Source organism: Lates calcarifer, linkage group LG17 (genome assembly GCF_001640805.2).
Source record: "Lates calcarifer isolate ASB-BC8 linkage group LG17, TLL_Latcal_v3, whole genome shotgun sequence".
Lineage (NCBI taxonomy): Eukaryota > Metazoa > Chordata > Actinopteri > Centropomidae > Lates > Lates calcarifer.
The window spans coordinates 9,576,345-9,600,490 of NC_066849.1; the positions used below are offsets into that span (position 1 = coordinate 9,576,345).

The 24,146-nt window shown below is 40.0% G+C and overlaps 1 protein-coding gene across 12 annotated transcripts in view; it reads right to left on the reverse strand.

The window, feature by feature from the left end:
- tcf3b (transcription factor 3b) overlaps positions 1-24,146 on the reverse strand; it is a 27,718-nt gene continuing 3,572 nt past the window's right edge. For 3 of the 12 annotated variants that reach the window (XM_018667267.2, XM_018667257.2, XM_051077287.1), the window contains 19 exons: positions 22,166-22,238; positions 16,297-16,370; positions 15,556-15,628; positions 14,980-15,020; positions 14,611-14,743; positions 13,732-13,778; positions 9,323-9,422; positions 9,121-9,221; positions 8,715-8,838; positions 8,508-8,566; positions 7,805-7,886; positions 7,182-7,243; positions 6,752-6,949; positions 5,800-5,911; positions 5,363-5,504; positions 4,968-5,021; positions 4,004-4,239; positions 3,748-3,899; positions 1-3,576 (listed from right to left, as the gene is read on the reverse strand). In XM_018667267.2, coding sequence (XP_018522783.1) covers positions 3,754-3,899; positions 4,004-4,239; positions 4,968-5,021; positions 5,363-5,504; positions 5,800-5,911; positions 6,752-6,949; positions 7,182-7,243; positions 7,805-7,886; positions 8,508-8,566; positions 8,715-8,838; positions 9,121-9,221; positions 9,323-9,422; positions 13,732-13,778; positions 14,611-14,743; positions 14,980-15,020; positions 15,556-15,628; positions 16,297-16,370; positions 22,166-22,238 — 1,857 coding nt within the window. In that variant the 3' untranslated portion in view covers positions 1-3,576; positions 3,748-3,753. The remainder of the gene's footprint in view (positions 3,577-3,747; positions 3,900-4,003; positions 4,240-4,967; positions 5,022-5,362; positions 5,505-5,799; positions 5,912-6,751; positions 6,950-7,181; positions 7,244-7,804; positions 7,887-8,507; positions 8,567-8,714; positions 8,839-9,120; positions 9,222-9,322; positions 9,423-13,731; positions 13,779-14,610; positions 14,744-14,979; positions 15,021-15,555; positions 15,629-16,296; positions 16,371-22,165; positions 22,239-24,146) is intronic. The other 9 variants (XM_018667261.2, XM_018667260.2, XM_051077288.1 and 6 more) reach the window with 9 other exon arrangements.

The window sequence follows — 24,146 nt, forward strand, 5'->3', positions numbered from 1 at the left end:
AACCCTTTATTACAATGTTTTCCTTTATTTTCCTTTTTATGTATACAATATTCAAAAGCCAGACATTGGAAAAGGTATAATCTGTTATTAAAAATGGCACATTTATTGCTACATTACTGTTATATACAGGACAGTTCTCAACTATATATATTTATATATATATATAATAAAAAAAGAGAGAGAGAGAGAGAGAGAGAGAAATTGAGTGAGGCACTCCGAGGACCTTGCAGGGGTCAAGTGTCCTCACCCCAAGATGTCAGGCTCTGTACCTGTGACTGTATTTAACACTCAATAGTCTCCCCCTTTTTAGTTCAACAAAGATGTGACAAAACTGTTGAAAGCAAGTGTTTTATTACTGCTTTCTCATACCAAAACAAGTCCAAGCCCGTCAACTGAACACTTTCCATCATAATATTGAAGTTTTCTGTTAACATTATGTGCTCCTACAGTGGTCGGGGTTGCTTTGCTGCAAACTGTGTCTTGTCAAGACTTGTGTCAAGAAATAAAATTCCCCCAAACAAAAATTTGAGTATATAGCTTGTGGGCTAATGGGATGTTCACAGAATACTAAATGACATCAAGTCAGATTTTCCCTTGGAACAAATTGACAATATTCAGTACACTTATTGATCTTGTAATTATAATAGTAGTTTAAAAAAAAAAAAAAACAAACAAAACCCAAAACTTCAAATACAACTTTTTGAAAGAAGTTATCAGAACTTCTCACAAAAAGTCACTGTCAATGTCACCAAAGAGCTGGAAGAGTAAAAGGTCAGAGGTGAAGATGAAATATACTGAAAGTCACTGCAGCAAAGGGCTTGCACTCTGATGTACAGAAATTCCAAAATGCTCCAAGTCATTAGACTCCAGCTACTACGGAAAATAAAACTCACTCCCTACACTGAAACTAAAGCAACAGATACACTGACACATGTTAATGTGCATCAAAAGCAGACAGTCAGAGCCAAAAGCAACACCTCTTGAACCCTGTTATGTCAAGTGATTTAGAAATGTAGGGCGAATAGACAGAAAACTCATGACCTGGACCCATGACCTTAACTAAAACAGCAGTTTGGACAATATAATCCAGTTGAATAATTAGAAAAAAGGAATAAAAACTAAACAAGATCTATGTAACATTTATTTATTTAACTAGATACACTGAAAGAAAATCTCTTTATACCATTTAAACTTCTTCCTGAAAATTGAAAAAAGCATTAGGAGAGGGGAGGGTGGGGGAATGAACAAGTACCTCTTTAATCTCCATGATAAATGAAATGATATGGTTCACAAAATAAAACTGTCTTAAATGAAAATACAAGTTCAGGCACTGATAAGGTATCACTCTCCCATCATGACATCTTAAGTCTTGAGAATGAAAAGGCCACACTATTGACTTGTATAGGTCTTTTTCTTCATCTCTTTTTGTAGAAATTAAACACACAAAATGCTCTACCTCCCATTTGTGATTACATGTTGGTAAAAACCAGTCACAACATGACATGACATGGGATTAACATCACAATAACACTGTTTTGTTCTCCATATTATCCATTACCTTGCACCCAAATACCGACATCTGCCTTCAAAATAAGTGTGCAGGGTACTAAAAAAAAGTGAGCTGCACACAGAGCCACTTGGTTGAGGGCAGACATTAGAAAAAGGTGAAACGAAAACTATTATACTGTACTGACAAAAACCCAGGAACACAACTTTGAAAATGAAGGCGATCCACATTTGTATGGTAGCTACATTCAAAAACCAGTTGCATAATTACTGTTAGAGACAAAAATCCCTTCCCACATTTTTCCTTGGTGCCTCACTGCTAAAGTGAGAACACTTTAACAAGATTGCAACACAAACTCTGTCCACATACCCCCCAAGTGGAAAGAAAGAATTCATCTGGGTAGCTGATGATATGCCTTACATCTAAAACTGGAATAAAGGATACACCAAACGCTTTCAACATTTGTCTTTTGTTATCTGTTGACCCATTTCCTCTGCCATCCTGGTTCAATTTTGAATTAATTTTTGAACAAATTCATTTAAATGTCAAATATCCCCTTATTCAGCTCATCTACAATACACTCTAAACTTCAAACTAATATTGCCATTTATGTAAAAAATCTACAATGTATAGACTAACAAAAAATATATATTTTTATATATATTTAATTTTGAAAAATGAAACATATCAGAGTAATGTATGAAGTGAATTTACACATCACACTTCTCTCAGTAAGAAACGTGAGAACAAACTTACTCAGGAGGAAGGTGAAGGGCTGTAATTCAGTGGGAATGCTCATTTAGGAAAAGAAAGTCTTCGTTACACAAAGACTTGTCTGCTTCAACAACTGCACACTGATGAGATCCCTCCATCACAGGAACCCAGATTTTTTTGTCTTTTACAGAAGATCGATTAAGGGGGGAAAAAAACTTGGAACTGTTAAGTCTGCTGGCATTGTCAGTAAACCATTTCAAGAAAGTAACAGCACTGAGTGGTGCTTATCACTTTGCAAGAGTCTAAAATGGCTTCTTTTTTTTTTTCTTTTCTTTTTTTTTACAAGACTTTCAGGGACTGAAATGCACTACAGGTTGACACTTAACTTCCAGCCTACACCTATACAACTGTGCTTTGTCTTGTCTGTGAATGCTTTAGTACATAAAGCAGTACAAAAACCTGAACCTATGTCAAGGAACTACTGGAGTAATACTAGAATTCGTGGTCAACACAGAGGAAGAACAGTTTTGTAGTTGACAAATTCTACCACTTGGATAATTCATAACCTTCAAGGAAGGAGTCTTCGATTCCAAGTCTCCAGATGCCTTGTGGGATGAGACCGGGCTCCAGTCAGAGACTGTCTCTAGGTCAGAGTTCCCATCTTTCATGTAAGCTGCGTTTGAACTGTAAAAACTTTGACCTTCCCTTGTGACCTTTTCACCACCCTCCCCAAACATTTGCTGACAAGATCAAGGAAAAGTCACTGAATTTAGACAATTCAACTTCAACTATAGGCTTGGTTACATAACATATGTAAGACTGTACCATCACGCTGGGAATGACATACATTAAAAATAATTGCTCATACACATAAGCAATCCCTTACAATAAATGTTCCTCACATGTAAAGCAATTTGCTTAAATGTCAAATAGAAAACATGTAACAATTAGGCACAAATCCTTGATTCAATTTGTGTTTGTGTAGGTCTCCTTTCTTTTCACCAGAGCACCTCTCGGCAGTGTGTGAAGTCCCAATTTGTGGCAGGACATAAAGTACTCCGGCGTTCCATCATGTGGAAACCAAAAAAGAAAAAAAAAAATCTTAAATGTATAAAACAGAGCAAAACTAAAAAAAAGTTCTTCACATTTGAGCTTGTAGTCATGGTTGGGAGTGCGACAAACAGGCTGTGTCAGTTTTGGCAGTATGCATGTGTGTACGAGTGTGTGAATGTGCATCTTGAAACTTGAACGGACAATACACAGACATGTCCACATATACACACACACTGAGAATAATGGGTGGAAGAAATTTGTTAAGGCCACATCCTCTGACAGCCATGGAAACACCACCAGATCTGTAAAAAGAAAAGGACCACAAAGGTTATGCAGTAGCAGAGCTATCAAACACAAGCCTCAGCAAAACAAGGGAGGGTAATACAGACTACTATAGATTTAATATTTTGTAAAAATATTTATAAAATATTATATAAAACATATCACTTCATTAGCAAATCCTCAGTACCTACCTGGTGTTACATGTGGCCTACTGGATTGTGGCCATCTCCTCCCATACTAGGATGGCCTCCTGAGAGCTGCATGGGTGCTTCACCCACCACCCCAGACACCTTCTCCTCCTCACGGCGTTTTAAACATGCTGCCTTGGGGTTAAGGTTACGCTCTGACAGAGAAAGGTAAAAAAGAAACAGGCCTTGTCAGTGTCAAGAAAAAAAAAAACTGAACAGGTCTAAACAAAACTGTGCTTCCCATCAATTGCAGACTGACCTCTGACTTGTTGTTCTAAATTGAGGATGACATTGACGGCTTGGTGCAGGATGAGAAGTTTGGTCTGAGGTTTGTCATGGCTGAGGTGCAGCTGGCACATCCTCCCAAGCTCCTTAAACGCCTCGTTGATGTCCCGTACTCTGAGACGCTCGCGAGCATTGTTAGCCACTCGCCGTTCCCTCTCGCGCTCCATCTTCACTTCAGGGGGAAGGTCCTCGTCGTCTTCATTGTCCTGACTGGTTACAAATAGAGATAAAGAGATCAAGCTATGTGCAGGAAGAAATTCAAAACAAACTATCAATTGATGTGTTCATGCTACCTCTGACTACCATTTTAGCAGCTTTAAGTTTAACATCAACAGCAGGACTGAACTCTGTACTGATGTATGTGCAAAAAATTAGGTGTGTGAGCAGTTACTATACTATATAAAAGTGAATACTGGAAAAACATTATCTATGAAGCGGCATCTCCGACTTCAGATGACCAATTTGATCAAAATGTTTACCCCACAAAAGTTGGACAGGTTCACTTTTACTAGTACACTGCTGTGTTTGCGCATTGCTGCTATAGGTACAAGTTTGGCATCAAATCATGAATGAGAAGAGGGGAAGGCATGATAAGATGTAGCTTGGGCTTGAGCTTGAGCTTGGTAATCAAAACATCTTTGTGATTTGTTGCATTGTACTGTCTCCTAATGTACAGTTTGGTTGGGAGTTTAAGTTCTTCTATTGTTCTGGCTAAAACATTTCCATATCAAATCATAAAACTCCTCTGCAGCACTCGTACAGAAATTCTCAAAGTCAGTAATGTATGGTACAGTTCAGAGCCTTAGAATATTTTACTACAATGATATTGCCAATTGCGATTCACATTTTTGACACCAGTGCTATTAACATGTGCTTTGAGTGATGTCTGGCAAGAGCCACAAAGCACAAGACATTGATTCTCTATTGGAGAAACTTACTCATCTTTCTGGTCTGAAAGGCCAGAGAGCATCTGGAGGGTCAACGCCTCCTTTCTGAAAACATGACATGAAGGGAGGGGGATTTTGACATTGTTAAACATCTAACATAGACTGGGCTATATGGGGGACACACAGGAAAGAGTAGATAGCTATGATGAATTACATTATCTTTTAAAAGTGACTTTTAACAGCTGACATCTGGAACCTTACAGCAGTTATTGCCAATGTCAAATGGTTCCTTTTATATTGTCATACTTGGCAAATATGACAAGAAAATCTCCACCTTTGTGGGATAAATTGTTTGCACTTTAAATCAACAAATCATGCTGTTACAGTTTTATAAAGTTTTTGGAAAAACACAAGGTAAAAATATTGTGAAACAAAGATGGCTTTACCTTCGATTACGTGTGGCCTTGGAGTCCTTCTTTTCCTCCTCAGACTTGTCTGCAAGAGAGTTTTCATCATCCTCTTTGTCTTCTCTCTTGATGTCTGAGCTGCTGGAGGAGTGTGTGGAGCGGGCCATACCACCAGGGAGACCTAGGGACAAACACAAATGTGAGGTTTCAATTCTGAGCACTAAAGCCTTTCAGTTTCAGGGGACTGGCTTAATCATAACTTTCTCTTTTCAGGAGAGGGGATTTTGAGTCTTAAGTTGTAGGGCTAATAAAGTTGAGCAGAGATTACAAAAATCAAACGCACATCAATGTAAATGTACACTACCAATCTTTCATTTCAGTACTATTTTGCCACAGAACAGAAGACATACTATCATGTAATGTCACTGACCAACAACAGTCATGTTCTGCTAAGTAGCAAGTTATTAAAAACTTACTGGTAAAGCCCTCTGGTTGCCCAGCTGATGGTGTCGGTCCAGATGCGTGATGACCGTGCAGAAGAGTGCTGCTGGGAGGAAGGCCTGTTGGCTCCTCATGTTTCCCTCCCTGCTAATGAAGGTGGAGAACAATGATGTGAATCTCCAAAGGACAAATAGAACCACTACAAAACAGACCGCAAAGGTTCCCCCCCAAAAAAATGTGTTGAGTACACAGCGTGGCTACAAAGAAAAACTGTTAAGAGGTGCATGTCTGCAAGTAAATGAAAAAAATATATATACTTTGCAGCACAGCTAATTAATAATGCTATTCATGTCATTTGATAATCTTTTTGTGAAGCCAGTACTACCTCATTCAGTGAAAATGATGCATGAAAATACTCTTGTCCTCCAACTGCTTTAAGTTTTATTTTTGGCCAGCAGATGGCACAAGTGATACTGTGTTGGACAGGTTTTGTTCCTCATGAAGTAAACTCAAAATTAATGAAATTTTGAATATTTTTTTCCCTTAATACTTCTGATTATAGAAGAAAACTAATTTATTTTAAAAAAGCAACTTGTTGTGCAACATAAAACAAACAATATCAAGATGCCTAATCAGCCAGTATTTCTCAGTTACATAAAACTATGTTTATCGGAATGTTATGATTCCTGTCAGCCATGTTACAAGCAACATACAGAATCTTTTTCTTAACCTTGATGCTAATTCTGTTTCTTCAAGCAAAGGCTGATGGATTGAGTATGTACAGTACATTCCCTAACAAATCTGAATCTCCACTTGGTAATCACTAACTCCTTGCAGAGAGGTTTTAATAGACATTATGTTCACAATTTATCAAAGTAATCAAAAACACAAATGAGCACTTCTGTTTGCCTCATGCTGTTGTTACGCAGCATCACCAAGTTACTTTCAAATATAAATGAAACACAATGAGCAGAGTGGGTGACTCACCATAGCAGGATGTCTGTTACTGAGGGCAAGGCTAGCATTGGGAAAAGCTGGAGAGAGGCCTCCGAGGCCCCCGTTGTGTACTGAAGACAGCAGGCTGTGCATGTCAGAGTGGGCGCCCTCTAAGCCAGGGCCTTGGCCCACGGCATGGCTACGCAGTACATGGATGGCCTCCTCCAAACGATCCTCCATTTTATTCTGCTACATAAACACAGGAAACATGCACTTATATATCAACTTAACAAAATACGAGTCAAAAAACCAGCTAATAAATATACACAATTAAGTTTTGATTTTATTACGTAAAATGGTGCATTTGTACTTTACTGTTCACTAAACTAGTAAAGTAAGCACATGAAGAAGAGAGGAATATTTTGCAGTAGCCTCATGTTTCCAAATAACTTTGATGTAGCAGAAAAATGTTTTACCATACCAGTGCGTGTGGTTGCCCTTCATAGTTGGGTGTGGTTGGTCTTTGCCACTGAGACTGAGCTCCTGCAGAGAGAATAATATTGGGATAGCGTTTAGTGTTAATTCTTAACTTTACACCAGATGGAGCTGCAGACACATTCCTGTGCTAGACAACACTTAACATGCAAAGGATCATTTTTTGCTCCAACAAGTTCAACTGATTCAATTTTTTGTGCCAAGAAAAAGGTTGCAATTGCTAAGTGAGCAAGTTAAATTGTTGTAAGTTGAATTGGTGTGATGTAGGTATTCTGTGGCTGAAATTGAAATATTATCCAAAATTCATGGTTGCATGGCAGAATTAAAGACAGGAATAAAAGGGGGTAAAACCACCTGAACTCAGTTTACCAACCTTTTGACTGGCAAAATTCATAAACATGAAACTTATATCAAGGTAAGTAGCACAGAAATTATGTGAGTTTATGAAAATACTTTTTTTCAGATTGTTTAAGATGACACATTACAGGGTGACTGGAGCTTAATCCCTTTTACTGTCTCCACAATACAGATGAAAGCCGAAAAAAAAAAAAAAACCTTCTCATATATTCTCATATTTGACCTTTATATCATCTCTGTGTGAGAACAGACCTGTACCTGCGATAGCCTGAGGAGATCCAGGAGTAGATGGAGCTGAGGAGAAGTTATTACTGTTGTGGTCCGATGGGTAAATCTGAAAGAAATAAAACACCTCAATGTTATGTACACGCCTAGAGAAAATACAGCAATGATTTTCAATAAATTAAGTTGAACAATTCTACAAAACTATGGCTGGGCAATAATATAGTAATATTTTCTATCTCATACTGTATTTATCACAAATCAGCCATATATCATTTGACTAGTAGAATCAGAGAGATAATTCATTGATCAATTATCTAAACAAACCAAATAAATCTTACCAGCCAAATGTAATTTTTCTGTTAGGAACCTGAAAATGTTTGATATATCTAAAATACAGTGCATGATGATATTTCAGTATACATCAATTATTAGGTCTTAAAAACATCACTTTTTTGTCCTTATTGGGATGTGTCTTCAATATGTTTTACACTGTGTTTTACTACTTTCATTCATTTTGAATCAGACCATAAAATAACAAAATAATAAACCACTGACGGAATATTTTTGCCAGAATCATCAGCCCTTATTTGTTCTTTCTTCACACGAATCACCGAACAACATCACATTGTCGCTTTGTCAAGAGAAAATATAATGTTTATGAAAACTGTCATACTTGTTTTATTGCCCAGCACTAATTGAAAAAACCAACAACAAACAGAGAAGAACTCACTGAGGCAAGAGCCTTCCCAATTTCATCTCCTGAACTGCCAGCTGTGGTGCCTCGGTTGGCTGCAGAGAGAAAATAAATAATGTGAGTCAGATGACCCGTTAATTTGTTTTTGGGAGGGAAAAAAAACCCAAATGACCATGGGATTTGAATCAGTGACAGACACTACCAAGATATTTGTGTGATAAGTTCATTGTAAAAGTTCCTTACCCATGATGCCCTCTCCGTTGATGGTGGGTGTGTGGTTATAAGTGGTGGGAGCTGAGTGGAAGCCGTTGACTTCGCTGCCATGCAGAGGATAGTTCTGTGGGGACAGAGGCAGGGGTTGACGCTTCTGGAGAAGGGATACAAGCAGCTAATTACTCAATATGTGTTAAATATTAACAGATAGAAAAACTCATACATCTCAGATGATATGTAGTTTTGTTATAGAAAATGAACTGACACATTTGAAGATCAGATACTAAAATCTTTGCTCAGTATCTTCAACACATAATTTACTCAAAAGCAACATTAGATGATTTGAGCCATTACAAAGAAAGCAAAAAATGAAGGTGAAATGGAAAAATAAGATGACCAAAAAGACTAGAATGGGACTGAAGCTGTTTCTACCCACCATCCTGTCCTGTGGGTTAATTGCAGAGAAGGAGCCTGGCTGTCCAATGTGAGGAGAGTTGCCCAGCATGGCAGAGTAGCCAGAAGATGACCAGGGGTCTTCTAAGAAAAGTTGAGAGACACATTTTTCCAAATATGAAAACTGCTTCACAAAACGGATTACAGTATCAAAATCATTCCAGAAAGATTCTGCGAAAGGTTACCTTGCATGTAGAAAGAGCCAGGGTAGACAGCTCCAGGCTTAGCACCAGGATATCCTCCATTGTCTCTGGCGTACTCGTCACCAGATGTAGAGGCATACACCTAAACAAACATGCAGAGAGTAGATAGTTCATGTCCGTGATTTCTACAATAACTACTATATATTGATAAATAGATATTCTATGATTCTGGATGAAAAGGTAACCCAGAGCATCATGAGAGATGAAGTCGTATCGATCCTGCCTATTCTTGCTATGGAAAAACACCAACTTCAAGTAGCCACAAGATGGCAAGAGGGAGTCTGCCGGCGGTGTAGGCAGGCCAGCTCCTCGCCTGTGGAGGAGAACACAGCGGCCATGGCATGCTGGGCACAGCGACGGCTTGAATCCCAGTGCACAGTGAGCACTTCCTCTAGCTCCCAGGACCCCAGTGACATTGCACTGCCTGGCCTGCAGCCCCTCCCTATAACACACTCGGTATCAGCTCGCACACATACCATGCATTCAGTGAGCCAACACACACACCCAGGCACACTCCACTAGCAATACCCTCAAACTAGCAATATCACATTGTATATAGTATCAAACAGAGGACTGAAAAAAAACATGGAAATGATCAGCTGACATTTTGTATCAGCACCTTTAAGAGTCTAAGAGTCCTTTCTACATATTGCTAACAAATATGGATGCTGCACCTCCACAGCCACATATTGAAGACGGACATGAGAAGCCCTCAGTTTCTCGACACCATCAGCCACCACTCAGTCCGTCTTTTTCTCTCCTCCTCTGTAGTACATGGCAGATAGAGGAAGAGAGAAAGAGAATTGAGGCTACGCTGCAAAGAATGCTAATCCAGAGAAGGGATTTTTTCTGTAATTTGATTTAACAGGGAGAAGTGGAAAGGGAATGGAGAGATGCACTTCTAATTACAGAGCCATCTGCCTGTTCCTGGACCACATCCAACTCCACAGGCAGCTGGGCTGAGGAGAGGGAGCGAAGAGAGGGAGAGAGATGGGGGCTGGGATCCAGTCAGCAAGAGACAGGGAGAGAGAGAGAGAGAGAGAGAGAGGAGAGGGAGAGGGGAGAGAGAGAGAGAGAGAGAGAGAGAGAAAGAGATGGAGAGAGAGTGCAGTGGGTAGGGGGTGGTAAAGGGGCAAGGGGGAGGATTGAGGGGAAAAAATGAAGGCCCTGATGATTTATGAAATGGGTAGAGAGATAAAGGGTGTTGACGGGGGACAGGAGAAGGTAATCTAAATGACTTAAACAAAGCTTGATATGGCCAGGGGAGTGTGAAGGAAACAGGGGATTTAAAATGATCACGGTTAATTCAGGGGAAAACATGACGGAGATGGCTTCATTTAACAATAGGCTTTGAGTTGTTCTTTCACGGGGAACAATGTCGAGTGAATCCTGCTGCTCTAGATGGGAACAGAGAACTACACAATGACTGGTGCTGCTGGATAATTGTATTCTCAGGAAGAAAGGGGATTTCTAGGGTAAAATCCTCAACTAATAGGGGTTTAATGTAATTCAGGTTATGACCATGTAAAGGTCTCTAGACTAGAAAAACACAGGTTGTGGCAAGGGGTGGGGAATAGATGAAGATTAACATCAAACTAACCTCAAAGTGCTTTATTCAGCCATGAGGGTTTTGTGGTTAGTGTACTGGACAACTAGGGGGCAGAAGAGAAGCTCCTCCATGTGTCTGATTGTTGCAGATGAGAGGGGGATGAAGGTTCACGGGGTCAGGGCAAGGATCTCGTGTACAGGCATTGGTGGGTTACAGAAGTCAGGCAGCTTGAGGGGAAACTGGAAAACAGCCTTTACAGTGCTGCTGTTATGTGTCCATTTGCTGACTTAGAGCAACATGATTTAAGTGACAAAAGTAGATAAAGAGAAAAAGAAGACTATGTTGAAGGGCCGGTGAAGAGAGGCAGGAAGAGAGGGAATGTGGGAGGGAGGACAGACCACAGAATCATCATCGGCAGTCATTAATCTGGGCTCAGACACGGGGCTAAGAGGCCTCGCAAGCACCGCGCCTCACAACTGGGTCACTCACAGGGGGAGGCCCACCCAGGCCATCATGTGGTGAAGCGTAGGCGGAGGGCTGGGTGAAATGGGGGAGGGGGGTTCACACACAGACATCTCATCATTCGCACTAAAACCACGCGGCAATCGTTCACACTGAGGGGAATGACTGAGGTTCAGACAGTGAAAAAGAGAGCCTCTCTACCAGACAGTAGTATTCACACGATCTCTGTGACATCGTCACCATGGAGAAGAGTGTCTGCATGCAGAGGTTTCAGTAGCCACTTCAACATGACAACACCCACAGGTAGAGGACAGCGCCCATGTCACAAAAACCAACAAACAGATTTCTTTGTTTCATTAATGGATAAAGGATCGAGAAATGGACTATGTAGACGGTTCACCAGGTCACACTGTGATCCATCTCTGACTATCAGTTGATCTGATATGAGCCCACCTAATCAATGCAGCCTGCTACAGTAGTTGCATCTGTTGCAATTTTATCTCATACTAAGACAGAGTCAGAAGGCAGCACTGCTAACGCTTGACTTCATTTTCTGCCAGATAACGCATCCATGGCTCTGTGATTTGGACCTAGTCAGCCATATAAATCCTTTGAATTTACTTCATCCATGCGTTGAAAAAAAAAAAACCCATCAGCATGGGCATGAGTCAATTTTCATTTAACTTTTGTCATCAAAATTTGTGCAATATTTACAAAAACAGCGAATCATGAGGCAAAGACATGATTAATAGGCAGTTATTTGACCCAGGAATACTCAAAATTCTTAAACTTTTACAATATCAACTTCCACAAATGCATCAAATATTTACAACAAATGGTAAATCTCTGTGTTTCTAGTGTACTGCTTCGAATACACCGTACTGAAACACAGAACCCATGTGGAGATGCAAAGGTTCCACACCAAGTTTGTCTTTTGGGTAGCTCTTGTCATGTAGCCAGAGGACTGGGTTACAGAAGATGTTGTGCAGTAGCAATATTTCATATTCATATCTATGATCCAGTAGCAACTCATGCAGCAAGACTGTGCTCTAATGGCAACAGCAACACAGGCAACTGCCCAGTAGGGCTCTTCTGACATGAAATATCATGTTTGCTATCTTACAAAGCAATGCATCAGTTGGTTCAGGGCCATGAAGGAACCTGATTGTATGTGAAAATATTAAGAGGAGTAATGCTGTGTGGTATTTAAATAGAGCAAATGGCATCTGAGTCATCTATGATCTACAGCTGCTGGAACTGTATGGAGGAACTAACTGGTAATAAACACAGGAGACTTTAGCCAGGAATTTAGCTTGTGAAAATAACCTATAAATGGACATGATGTGGTCAACTGCAGCCTTGCTCAATTCTTTGTCAAGTCACCTTAAACAGTGAGATTCAGTGTATACTCAAACATGTAACAGTGACTAGCGTTTCCAGCTATGTGTGGTTGCCATCATCAACACACAGGCTGCATCAGCTGCTGGGAATTCTGGGCCCACTGACAAAATGCGACACTTGGTACAGTAAATCAAAGGACTATATGATACTTCAGACAGCTTGGACCTAGGATTGGGGTTCATTAGCACTCTGCTGAATCCAGTACCAAATCCACTAAACAATTTTAAATCCACCAGAATCAGTTTAGGTTTGATGTTTAACAATTTTAAGGAAGAAATTACAAAATGACAAATAACTTAGTATTTATGAACTAAAACTACACAATTGATATTCAAAGAAATAAAACTTTTGCCAGTCTAATTTGCTGTTTCGTCTGAATTCGCCTCTACAATGTTTTATGCTAATGGAAAAAGAAAAGAGATAAAAGGTTCAACAAGACATTGGTAATACCCTGGGTTTAATATATCCAGGTATCTTATCACAGACTCTGAACTGGATGCAAAATCAAACTAGCTACTACAACCAAACTGTCTTGAACCTCACATGCATTAAGCTGCCTGAAACATGTATTCCTTTATTCTACAAATCCGTTACCTTTGTATTCTCCCAAAACGTATAATTCAAGGTGGGCAACTGAAGAAGGTAAGTTACTAGACTTGACAAAGTACCTCAGAATCCTATAAAATTGCTCGTCTACATGACAACCAGACCCTGAACACCACTTGAAACCACTTGAGTGTAGTGTAGAGACAACCACAGTGATGATGTTTATTGGGGCCTGAGTTGCCTGACTGTCAACTCACAGTGTCTGACTGAGCAGAGGGTCTTTACCCCTGTCTGTCACAGAACTGCTCAAGCAGAGTGGGGGAAGCAGTGTGTATGTGTGCAGCAAGAGTGTGTAGTGAAAGAGAGTGAGAGAGTGAAAGAGAGAGAGAGGACTGGCTGTGAGCTGTGAAGGCGAGCAGAAATAAGCTCTCACCGAGGACGGCAGGCCAGGGGGTTTCCGAATCTTCTTTGGCTGGGTGTCTACATAAAGACAGGCAGAGACACAGAGCAAAGGTGAAAAGAGAGAAAAAAAAAACACACAAATAAGGACTTGACACAGGCATGTTTGCCAATGTTATGTCAGTTCAGGTGCAGTTTCATCATGAGCTTGCTCTAATTTCAACTGAAGAACAAAAAACAGAAAACACGCAGCAGCAAGCATGTGCCAGTCTGTATGTGCATGTCAGTGTGGATGAAATGTTGCTGTGCAGTCATCGGTGCATGGCTTTGTTTTGAAAAGATCTGTCAAATATAGACAAAAATTACTATTAAAAAAACAAAGACAGTCAAACAACTATTCTAACTGTTCAAATAAAAATAATAGTACTTTTGGTCTAAGTTCGCTCCATTTCATGTGTATACACCTACAATTTCTTAAATTAAAAATCTTAAATTAGAGTTAACAGTACTACTGAAACAATTCAAGTTCAAGAAGTCAATTATTTAGTTAGTTAACTGTTAAAAAAATGTACTATTTTGATAATCGATCAGTAGTTTAAGGCCACTGTTCAGAAAAAATGCCAATGATTTGCTTCTTTCAGCCTCCCAAATCTATATTTGCTGGTAATTTTACCTCCAAAATTAATATCTTTTGAAATTTTGGACCATTAGTCAAACAAAATGAGTTATTTGAATAATCTGAAAGCATCACCTTGGGCTCTGAAAAATTATGATGGACATATTCTGGCATACTTAGACCAAACAATCAATTGATTAATCAAGAGAATGATCATAATGTAATCAAGTAGTAACAAACAAACCAAAAAAAAAAGAAAGATCACTGGTGGCACAACATGCCTAATGTTTATCTTACCTATGCCTCCCTCAGGCGGCCTTCTCCGTGGATTGTTGGGGTATGGTGGGTAAAACTGAGAGCCAGACTTCAGGCCAGAGGGGGACATGGCATCTGGGCTGGGCATCGCTATGTCGCTGGGAAGAAACCCAGGCTGGGACAAGACAGAAAGACAAGGTTTTACTAAGACTACATACCGGAGTGTGGGAAAGCACTGTACTAACAAACGGCTTCTCTTCTAGGAAATGAAGACTTTTAATTCAAAGTGTTTAACATGAAAAGAGAAGTGAAAACATGGCTTCCTTTATAATGACACATAACATGATTTTTTCTCTCACATAGACATAGCCTTGTAGTAAAATGGAAGAAATTAGATAAATGGTAACATACCTGGCTTCCAAAGGGAGGATATGGTGGCCTCTCATTTTTACCTGCAAGATGAAAATGAAGATGACAGATTATTTAACCGTTGGAGTGAGATAAATCGTGAGCTGTATACACACATTAAGAGGCAATGATGTGTGCTAAAACAAATGAAAAGTAGGTTTTCTAAAGTACAAAAAGTCCAGAGATGCTCTCCCCTTTTTCAGTACGCTCAGCTGCATAAAGCCGCCTGCCAGACAAAACCCTAGGGAAGCTTTCTGCTTCGGTGCCCTAACATCCCCAACACTCAACGAATGAACACAGGCACACACGCATGCACATACATGCATGTAGACACACATACACATTTTGCCACACAGAAAACAATTCTGTGGTCATAACAAAGTATACACAACAGTCAAAATGGTGACAACATGTTTTTCTTTTTTTCAAAACTGGAGTGAGACAATGCTACACTGCATTTGGCAGTGAGAGGTAAATTTGCCAAATTCATACACTCGTGTTGTTTAAGTGCTAAAGATTTTTCATCAAGCTATTTTTACGATTTAAGAGTCACGTGAAAAAAAAAAAAAAAAAAGATACCTGCGATCCCTGAACTGATGAATGGAGAGGACAGGCCTTCGTGCTCATTGTAGTGGGATCCTTCCCCGTAGCCCTGTAGGTACAATGGCACACACAAGACAACATGAGAAACCTTAAAAAGGACATGCAGGCATTAACATCAGGCAAATACATTTCAACTTACATATAAACCTAAATCATAACCACTCTTTAAGGCGATCCCCATCTTGTTAGCACACCTATATGGCTTAGCTGTTACGCTCCTGCTTTTCTGTCTAACTAACAGGATCCATGCCAAACAAATCTGCATCAGCTCGGGGGATTCAAACTGACTTTCTTAATTATCAACTTGTGGTAATCAAAGCCTGCTGCATCTATTTCACCCCCTGTTCCTTGTATTTACACAGATTTGTGCCAAGACAGTTACAGCGGATGTGAGGCTGCAATTACTGGTGGGCTTCCACAGAGGTTTTGGGCTACCGGAGAGCTTGCCAATGCAGGATCCTGAGCCAAGGTTATTAGGTAGAAAGTAAAACTACCACTTCAAATCAAACATGGCACACGGCAGGAAAACAGCACAAAGCTGTTGTGGTGTTTGGGGAAGAGGATGTGTGTGCATGTGTGCTCATCTATGGCAAAGTGATTAACTGAATACATGTGAGTGTGTGACAATATCATGGCATCTGGTGTTAATGCTTAGATCTCCAAACTTAAAATCATGTGTGACTAAAGAGTGCAAGTGCGCGTGTATGTAGATCTTACCCGTCCTTGGCTGAAAGAGGGGCTGTTCTGTTCTGCCGAGCCCCAAGACCCAGAGCCGCTGCGCTCATCTATCGCTGAAAAAAAAAAAAAGACACAGTATTATGACTGACAGGTACCAGGAAGTTGGTCTGAATTAGATATGACGGAATCAAAAAGCAGGTTGGGCTGCTCCTGTCAAAGAATGCTAGCCATCACAAATGAGAATACATAATCATTATTGTGTCAGATATGCAGAAACACCCAGATGCTGGAGTTGTATCAAGAGAATCTGTCACCATGCCCTGCTCTCAACATTCAATGTCTTAAGTGGCCACAATGGACTAGCACAAGTCAGGGGAGAGCATCACTATTGATCAGATGTGCTGCTGTCGCATTCAAGATGCAATGCAATGTTAAACCATTTCTGGCGAAAACCACGTAGGAAATGCTGCTCAGTGTACCCATTAGTGTTCATTATGGTCACTGAAGAGCTGAAAATTAACCATTTACATCCTTTAATGTAATCCAAGAGGATAAACTGTCATCTAAACCGCATTTAAATCTCACTCAATCAACTTGACATATACAAACACATAAAATAACACAAAACAAAAGGTGTAAAGCCAAAACATGAACCGTTACATTACAGGTAAAGAAAGAACCAATGTGTGGCACAAAGGAAAAACACAGCCAAAAGACTGGTGGAGCAGAAAACTCCAAAATACCCCCATCATCCCCTTCTCCCTGTCTTATGCACTAATGCTATCCAGGCTCTCTGGAGACACAGGGCTTAATTGCATGCTGATTTGCATAATTGTGCATATTAATGTGGTTTCCTTATGAATATTCATATTTCGTCTTTGATTTTTGCCTAATTAAAAAAATGTGTGTGAGAAAGCAAAAGAGAGAGTGAGCGGGTGGAAGGAGAAAGCAAGGGGACGAGAGAGGGGGAGGGAGAGAGAGGGGGCGAGAGAGAGAATGGGAGAGAGAGGGAGGGAGGAAGGAAGGAGGGAACAAGAGTGAGAGGGGTCTGGGTGAGATCAGCAGCCTGGCTGACGAGTGAGAATGAGTGATGAGACGAACAGAGCGGTGCAAGCACCTACACACGCTGCGACAGCCGTGATCTATGGAGCCGATGCCAGTGGCATGGAGAATCAGGCAAGCAGGGAGGAGAGGGGACCTCAAAAAGATCAGCCTCGCTCACTGTCAGATCGGCCCTCCTGAAAGGCCACAGCACTAATAAAGCACTGCACCACCATCAACCATGTCCAATGGCACAGGACACTGATGACGGGCTGCCTGCTAAATAAAGATGACAGACTTTGTATGAAGACGCTTTAGCCAAAGCTTGGCGCCAGGAGAAGTAATACCAAATTAGCGAGATAAAAATCCACTTCAGAGAAGAGACATCAACAATGAGATAGTCTGCTTGTAGCCTAGCTGTGAATGAATGTATTTTAACTCACTCTCATCTTTCCACTTGAAGACACTCTAGCTTCATCCAAAACTGCTGTTAAACCACAAGTATTTTCACATGTACTAAATGCATAAAAATGTAGTAGGTAAACCCACAAAAACATAAATCAACACAGACAACAATAACCTGCGGTGAGTAGGTCTACCAAGCCAACAAGTAGAGTTGGGGGAGTAAGTTCATAATCTTCACAGCTATTTTCAATACACCACTCATCCGCCTATGAAGCCTCCATTTGGCCAGCGGGGGTGCAGAGGATAGAGTGAAAGCACGGCTGTGCAGGAGAAGTCTGACAACATTGTTTCACACTTACTGGAGTAATTAACTCGGAGGCAATTAAAACAAGGTGGAGAGCTGCTGAGGTGACACTGACGCTCAGCCAGCCTAGAAGAGCCCAACTATGCCAGAAGAGAGATCTTTCTATTGTTGTTAATACCTTGTCATGTGTAATACCAAACACAAACTGACAGTCACCACAGGCAACCAAAATGATAAAATAATGCATAATGGTCCTATAAATGACCCGCCACACTTCATATGTTCTATAAAAATGAAAAAAGAAAAAAAAAAAAAAAAATAATATATAATATATATATATATATATATATATATTTATATATAAATATGGCTGTCACATGCTATACTGGCCTGAGATCATGGCATTTGGGTGCTGGGTGTGTTGCTGTGTTACTCTTGTGCAAGCAAACTTTTAAGACTAATTGTAAGAACAAGATATGTACCATTTAAAGTGGGTCAGTGATATACTCCTACATCCATTATTTTGGCCAGTAAAAATATTTTTAGCTCTTTGTTTTAAAACAACCTTTTGTCCGTGACCTAAAAAGTTTGCTCTGAACACTTTAAGAGTCTGCATTCTCGATGAAATTTAAAAGGACAAACTCAGATCTTTTCATCACTTACTTATTAAGAAAACAGATGAATAGTGGGATTTATACTGGTTTTTTGTTGTTGTTAAGAAAAAAAGAATGTGATGTTACCACACTGCAATTATCAGGTACTGTAAATACCTGTAACTGATTTTCTTGACACATAATTGTGTGATACTTGAGTGGCAGTGGTAACATACCTCTCTTGGTGCATTGACAGTTTTCTTTTTTTTTTTTTGCTGTGTTTATATTACATTGGTAAAAGCAACTTTCAAATGGTTCAACATTCTTTAATCATGGATGAAAACATAAATGACTTGAATTTATGAACATTTAAGTATCGCCCTAGTAACACAATACACTGAAACCTATTATTTCAATACCTTGGATTAGAAATACTGGTGAATGTGTTAAAATGTAATGTCTGTACTAAAGAGTTTCACCATTTTTGAATGCTTAACAAAATCTATATAGTATTTACTAAAAGGTTAATGTGAATGTGCATGCTCAGTACGTAATTCTTTTTTACAGGACAGCCAAGATTACATGAAGACAGCATTGGAGTACTTGAGTACTGAAGCTCATGTGGACTAAAAAAAAAACTAATATCAAAATTCATGCCATCTTCAAACAATGGACAGTTACAAGACTGGGTGAAGACAAGCATTCATATGCTGAAAAGTTAATTGAATTAAAGTCAAGTCAAGTCAAGTCAAGTCAAATTTTATTTATATAGCGCCAATTCACAACAGAAGTTATCTCGAGACGCTGTACATATAGAGCAGGTAAAGAGGAAAGCTCCTAGCAAACTGGAACTAAATAAAGCTTAAAAGTGAAGTAACTGATGAACTTTTGAACAGTCTATTGAGCAAAACTGGAAAAACAAGGTTAAAACTGAAAAAAAAAAAAAACCCTGAATTACCCACCAATTAGGTAAGCACATCAGCAATGTAAAAGACATGGTGCTGGCATGAAAACACCAGGTCCTGTGGATGTATATCACATCCATCCAGATTTTGACATGGCTGGTGTAAATGTACTTCCAGTGAAAGTGACAAGGCACGACAAATACTGACTAACAACCCGACCCCAGAAAAATATTTATTTTCTGAGCCACAAAGCCTTCTCCCGACTGCAGGCTCTGAAAACATCTAATTGAGTTGAAGAAGGAAGCCACTCTCCTTTGAGATTTCCACTTTCTGGGGGCTTGGATTTTTAACTACAACCCACTGATGCACAGAAAAATAGTTGACACAATAATGCAGCCGTGTGCAGGTATACGACTGTGAGTGCAAAAGTCAAACACATGGCTAATCTGCTAGCCAACGGGAGAGACCACATGTGTAAATTCACAGTGTTGTTTGTTGTGATCTCAGGGAAGCGAGCGTGTCACGTCCCGTGTATTTGTGTGTGTTTGTATGTGTTTGAAGGGGGTTGGAGACGTTGCCAGCAGCTGCAAAGGTGACAGAGGGGACGCCTGCCTGAAGGCTTGTGGGCTTGGCCAGCTCCCACCACACACCATCACACTCTGCTTCCCCTACTTCTCAAACATCCCACACTTCTTGCCAATCGTCTCCTCTATCCTCTCCCCTCCACTCTACCCGACACACCCTTCCCCCCACACACACGCACGCACTCTGGCCACTGAGGAAGGGAGAAGGACGCCTAATGCAATTAGCACCCCTCTGAGCACTTTTGTGTTGATGAATAGAGGTGGTCTGGTGGGCCACTAGCCTGCCCACTGCCGTTCCCGCGCTGCTGGGTCCCTGAATATACAAGCCGCCTAAGTGACGTCATAGATGGACATTGTTCCTTAATGGTCATCATTTCTAATAATAAACAGGTTTTCTGGCCCCTAACCATACAGTGTTTTGGAGCAGTATGCAAAGTTTTGGGCTGAGACTCAAAATATGGTCCCAGCCATTACATAAAAGAATAAAAATAGCATGTATACCCAATATGAGCATTCAGTTTTCTTCCTCATATGTACAGTCTGTCTGTGTGGGTTTCCTTCCTAATATAGACAGAATGTATACGTCGTACTACATGTGTTGTAACGTGACAAAGATCTACGAGAAACTCCTGGGCTGGAATTCGCGGATGTCAGCATTTTGACTCCCAAGTGCTATTAGAGGGTACCTGCAGATCTCCCAAAGTAAAATGTGACAGCTTGAAGTATCGCATTAAAATTGGTGTCAATGACTGAGGGCCACACTTTAGGACATGAGGAGGGGGAAGGAATTAACTCCTCACTGCTTAGTAATTGCCTGCTGTAATAGAAACAAACAGAATCCTGCCTTCCACAGGCTGATCCCTCTATTCAACAAGCTCTCTCTTCCACTCTGGCCACTCACTGCATGCTGGGCCAGTTTAAGAGGCTGTGAGCTGGGGGTGAGGGACATTGTCTCGGACTCAAGCCATTTCCTGCAGATCAGTGGGGGTAAGAGCCCTGTGCCGTGTTGGGGGAGGAGTGTTTTACACTTCAGGGTGGGGGAGTCGTTTCAAGTCCATAAGCCCCCTTTTTTGTCTTTGTTCCTCAGTGGCCAAGTTCTCACTCTGGGGAACACTGGGGAGTGTGACTCGATTTCACACGCCAGGTTGGCAGGGTGACAGAGGAACGAAAGTAATACAACTTACTAATAACATTCAGGAAGAGAGCAGAGCCCACTCAAAGGCCTCGGGTGCTTGAGGGGTTTAAATGGCAGCTAGTTTGAACTTTAAAATAGTTAAAAAAAAAAAAAAAAAGGTGACCAAAAGAAACAGAAATGACAAAATTAGACACATGTTCAAACAAAACTTATGTAGGGTCAAAGTTTCAGATCTACATATAAAGAGGATTCTGGGTCTGGAAAGATTAAAATCCATTTTCTTCTGTTTCTCACAGACATGCCAATGCTCAGGACAGTTAAAAGGCCAAAAACCAGTGGTCTAAAATGGATTATTTTTTCTATATAGATAACAATCAAGGAATCACCACATAAACAGGCCTAGAGCAAGCTGCAGTACATTGCTAAAAGGCAATTTGTTCAAAAATTACGTACACTACTCAATCTATTCCAATCACTGTAGGATAAACAAATACAAACACAACAATTTCCTCAATTTTGTAAAGCTTTGAGCACCACAAATAAAATTAACCTCTATTATGAGACAGCAGCAGACATCTCAAACCCTGGGCAAATAAAACTGAAACTGTCTGTATGCTCGATACCACATGGGTTATGTCGGAAAATTATTTTTTTGTGATTTGGTTGTGCTGACCTTTGAAGCACTTGTGGTAAACTGAAAACATGTTGATGTGTGCTCCATTTTTGCACCGAACGTGACTGCTGAAGAGCATAGATTTTTTTAATATTAAATTAGGATAGTGTTGCTTTGCTAAAACTTATTTGGGGGACATGACAATGTCAGCTACAATAACTTGTCGGTTAAAAAAATGAAAACCCAATATTTGCCACGACATACAGTACACTAAAACCAGTAACTCTTAAATTCAGTTTGGGTTTGTACATTGAGCAGAAAAACTTACCTGATCCACCAAACTGACTGCTGGCAAGTGTCATTGTCCTGTTCTTCCCATTGGCTACTGGAGGCGCAAACATCTACAAGACAAAAGAGGAAAGATACTGTAACTAACAAAGCAAAGGATGGCACACTTCACACACCCTATTTCCACTAATAAATGACATCACATACACATGTCGTTCAGTTGCTGTGTTTTTCCCCCTTACAGACACTTCAGTTTTAGATCACTCTAAGGATCAGATAAGGATAAGATTTTTACCATTAATAAGACAAGTCCCAGCATAACAGTAAAACATGCTAGTAAATACTGTCAAGTTATATAACATTCAAGGTCCTTATTCACAAAATATCATATTTCAAAAACATGATATCTCTTTATTTCATGTCAAAACAATAAAGAGGCAAGTTTGGCCAAACAAATATCCAGCATTTTGCAATTAAATCTTTCATACATACAGAAGATATATCAGGCCAAAAGTATATAGTACTTTAAATTCTGAAACGCTCTGATGAGGCCAGGGGCTTTGCCAGTGAGCCACTGTGGGCTTTACCATGAGGCTATGGTGTGGTCTAAATATCTGCTGTGTGGTATCTTTCAGTGACATGCTCTACTGTACAAAGCAACCCTTTTTGTAAGTAGGACACCATAGCGCAATCTGCCATGACCACATATGATCTTTAGAAAGTAAAAAAAACCTACAGCAGTCAAATAACTGTTATGGAGACCTTACATTTGGTCACAGATATCTCAAACATGTTTAGCTTTATTCCGCGTCCAATCTAGCATGCATTTTCGTGACTAACCAACAAATAAACAGAAAGGAGGAAATTTGTTTGTACAGTGTTTGACAGTTCCTCACCCATATTACAAATGTGATATTTAGATGGAACATCTGCCGATACAAACTGGCAGCTGATCAATCTGAGCTTTTCTAACACCAACCCAACTGTCTAATGAGAACCTCCCACAAACCCCCCTCACAACAAGGAGTGTTTTTCTTTCATGGGGTAAGATTTCCTTTAAATACCAATGGTGTGGCAGAGAATATGTCTGCACTAACAAAGGAGCTGACTGAATCGAGTCAGCTCTATGCTACAAGCTCTATCAACAATATGCATCAATGCATTTCCAAAAAAAAAAAAAAAATTCACTAAAAAGAAAGCTAGTCCTATTGTTCCCTAGTGTTAAAAACCTCAAAGACTCTTGCAGTAATATCAACACTTCAGTATTAATCAACTGTAATTTGTCAGAAGAAATCTCATGGTACATTAATCCTGCCGACATATATTTATTAGGAGTCACAGTTTGGAATTACCCATTGTGCCCCATATATAATAATTATCCAGAGCTTGTAATTTAGCCTTACCAGCTCTTCAATTTATTTAGGAGAAAAAACTAACACAGCTCCACTGGGCCTTGCAGATGTTTATGTCAGTGTAAAGCTCAACAAAGGGCTTCACAACAAAAGGAAATACAGGTAAATAAAAGCTGAACAGAATGCCTCTATCCACTTTGTAGATAATGTCTGGAGGATAGCTCTGAAAACATCTTTGTGAAAATGTCTTCCTAAAAACTAAAATATGACAGAAATGTAGAAGCTGTCTGCTCAGCCCAGTTCATACATCACAATATTCCCCCCACCCCTCAGATTCTGTTAACAAGACGAACGGGGGTGAAATTATTTCCACCATCTCCTGCAGTCGTTCCTAATTCAATATTTACATTTTACAGTGGATACCAGTTCATTCCAGTAAGAATCCACTTCCTGGTTACTATATCTCTGCATCACCTACATAATTGAATAACCTATATTTAAAAAGTGAATTCATTTTCACCAGTCACCCTGAGGTATAGCAATATTTTACTTGCCACGCTTTGATGTAATCAGTGCTACCTCTGCATGCCAAAAATGAGCAATGGAAATATCTAGAGCTGACACAAGGTACTGTAAAAAAACAAAAAAGGTTTCTAATTTTCTGGTGCA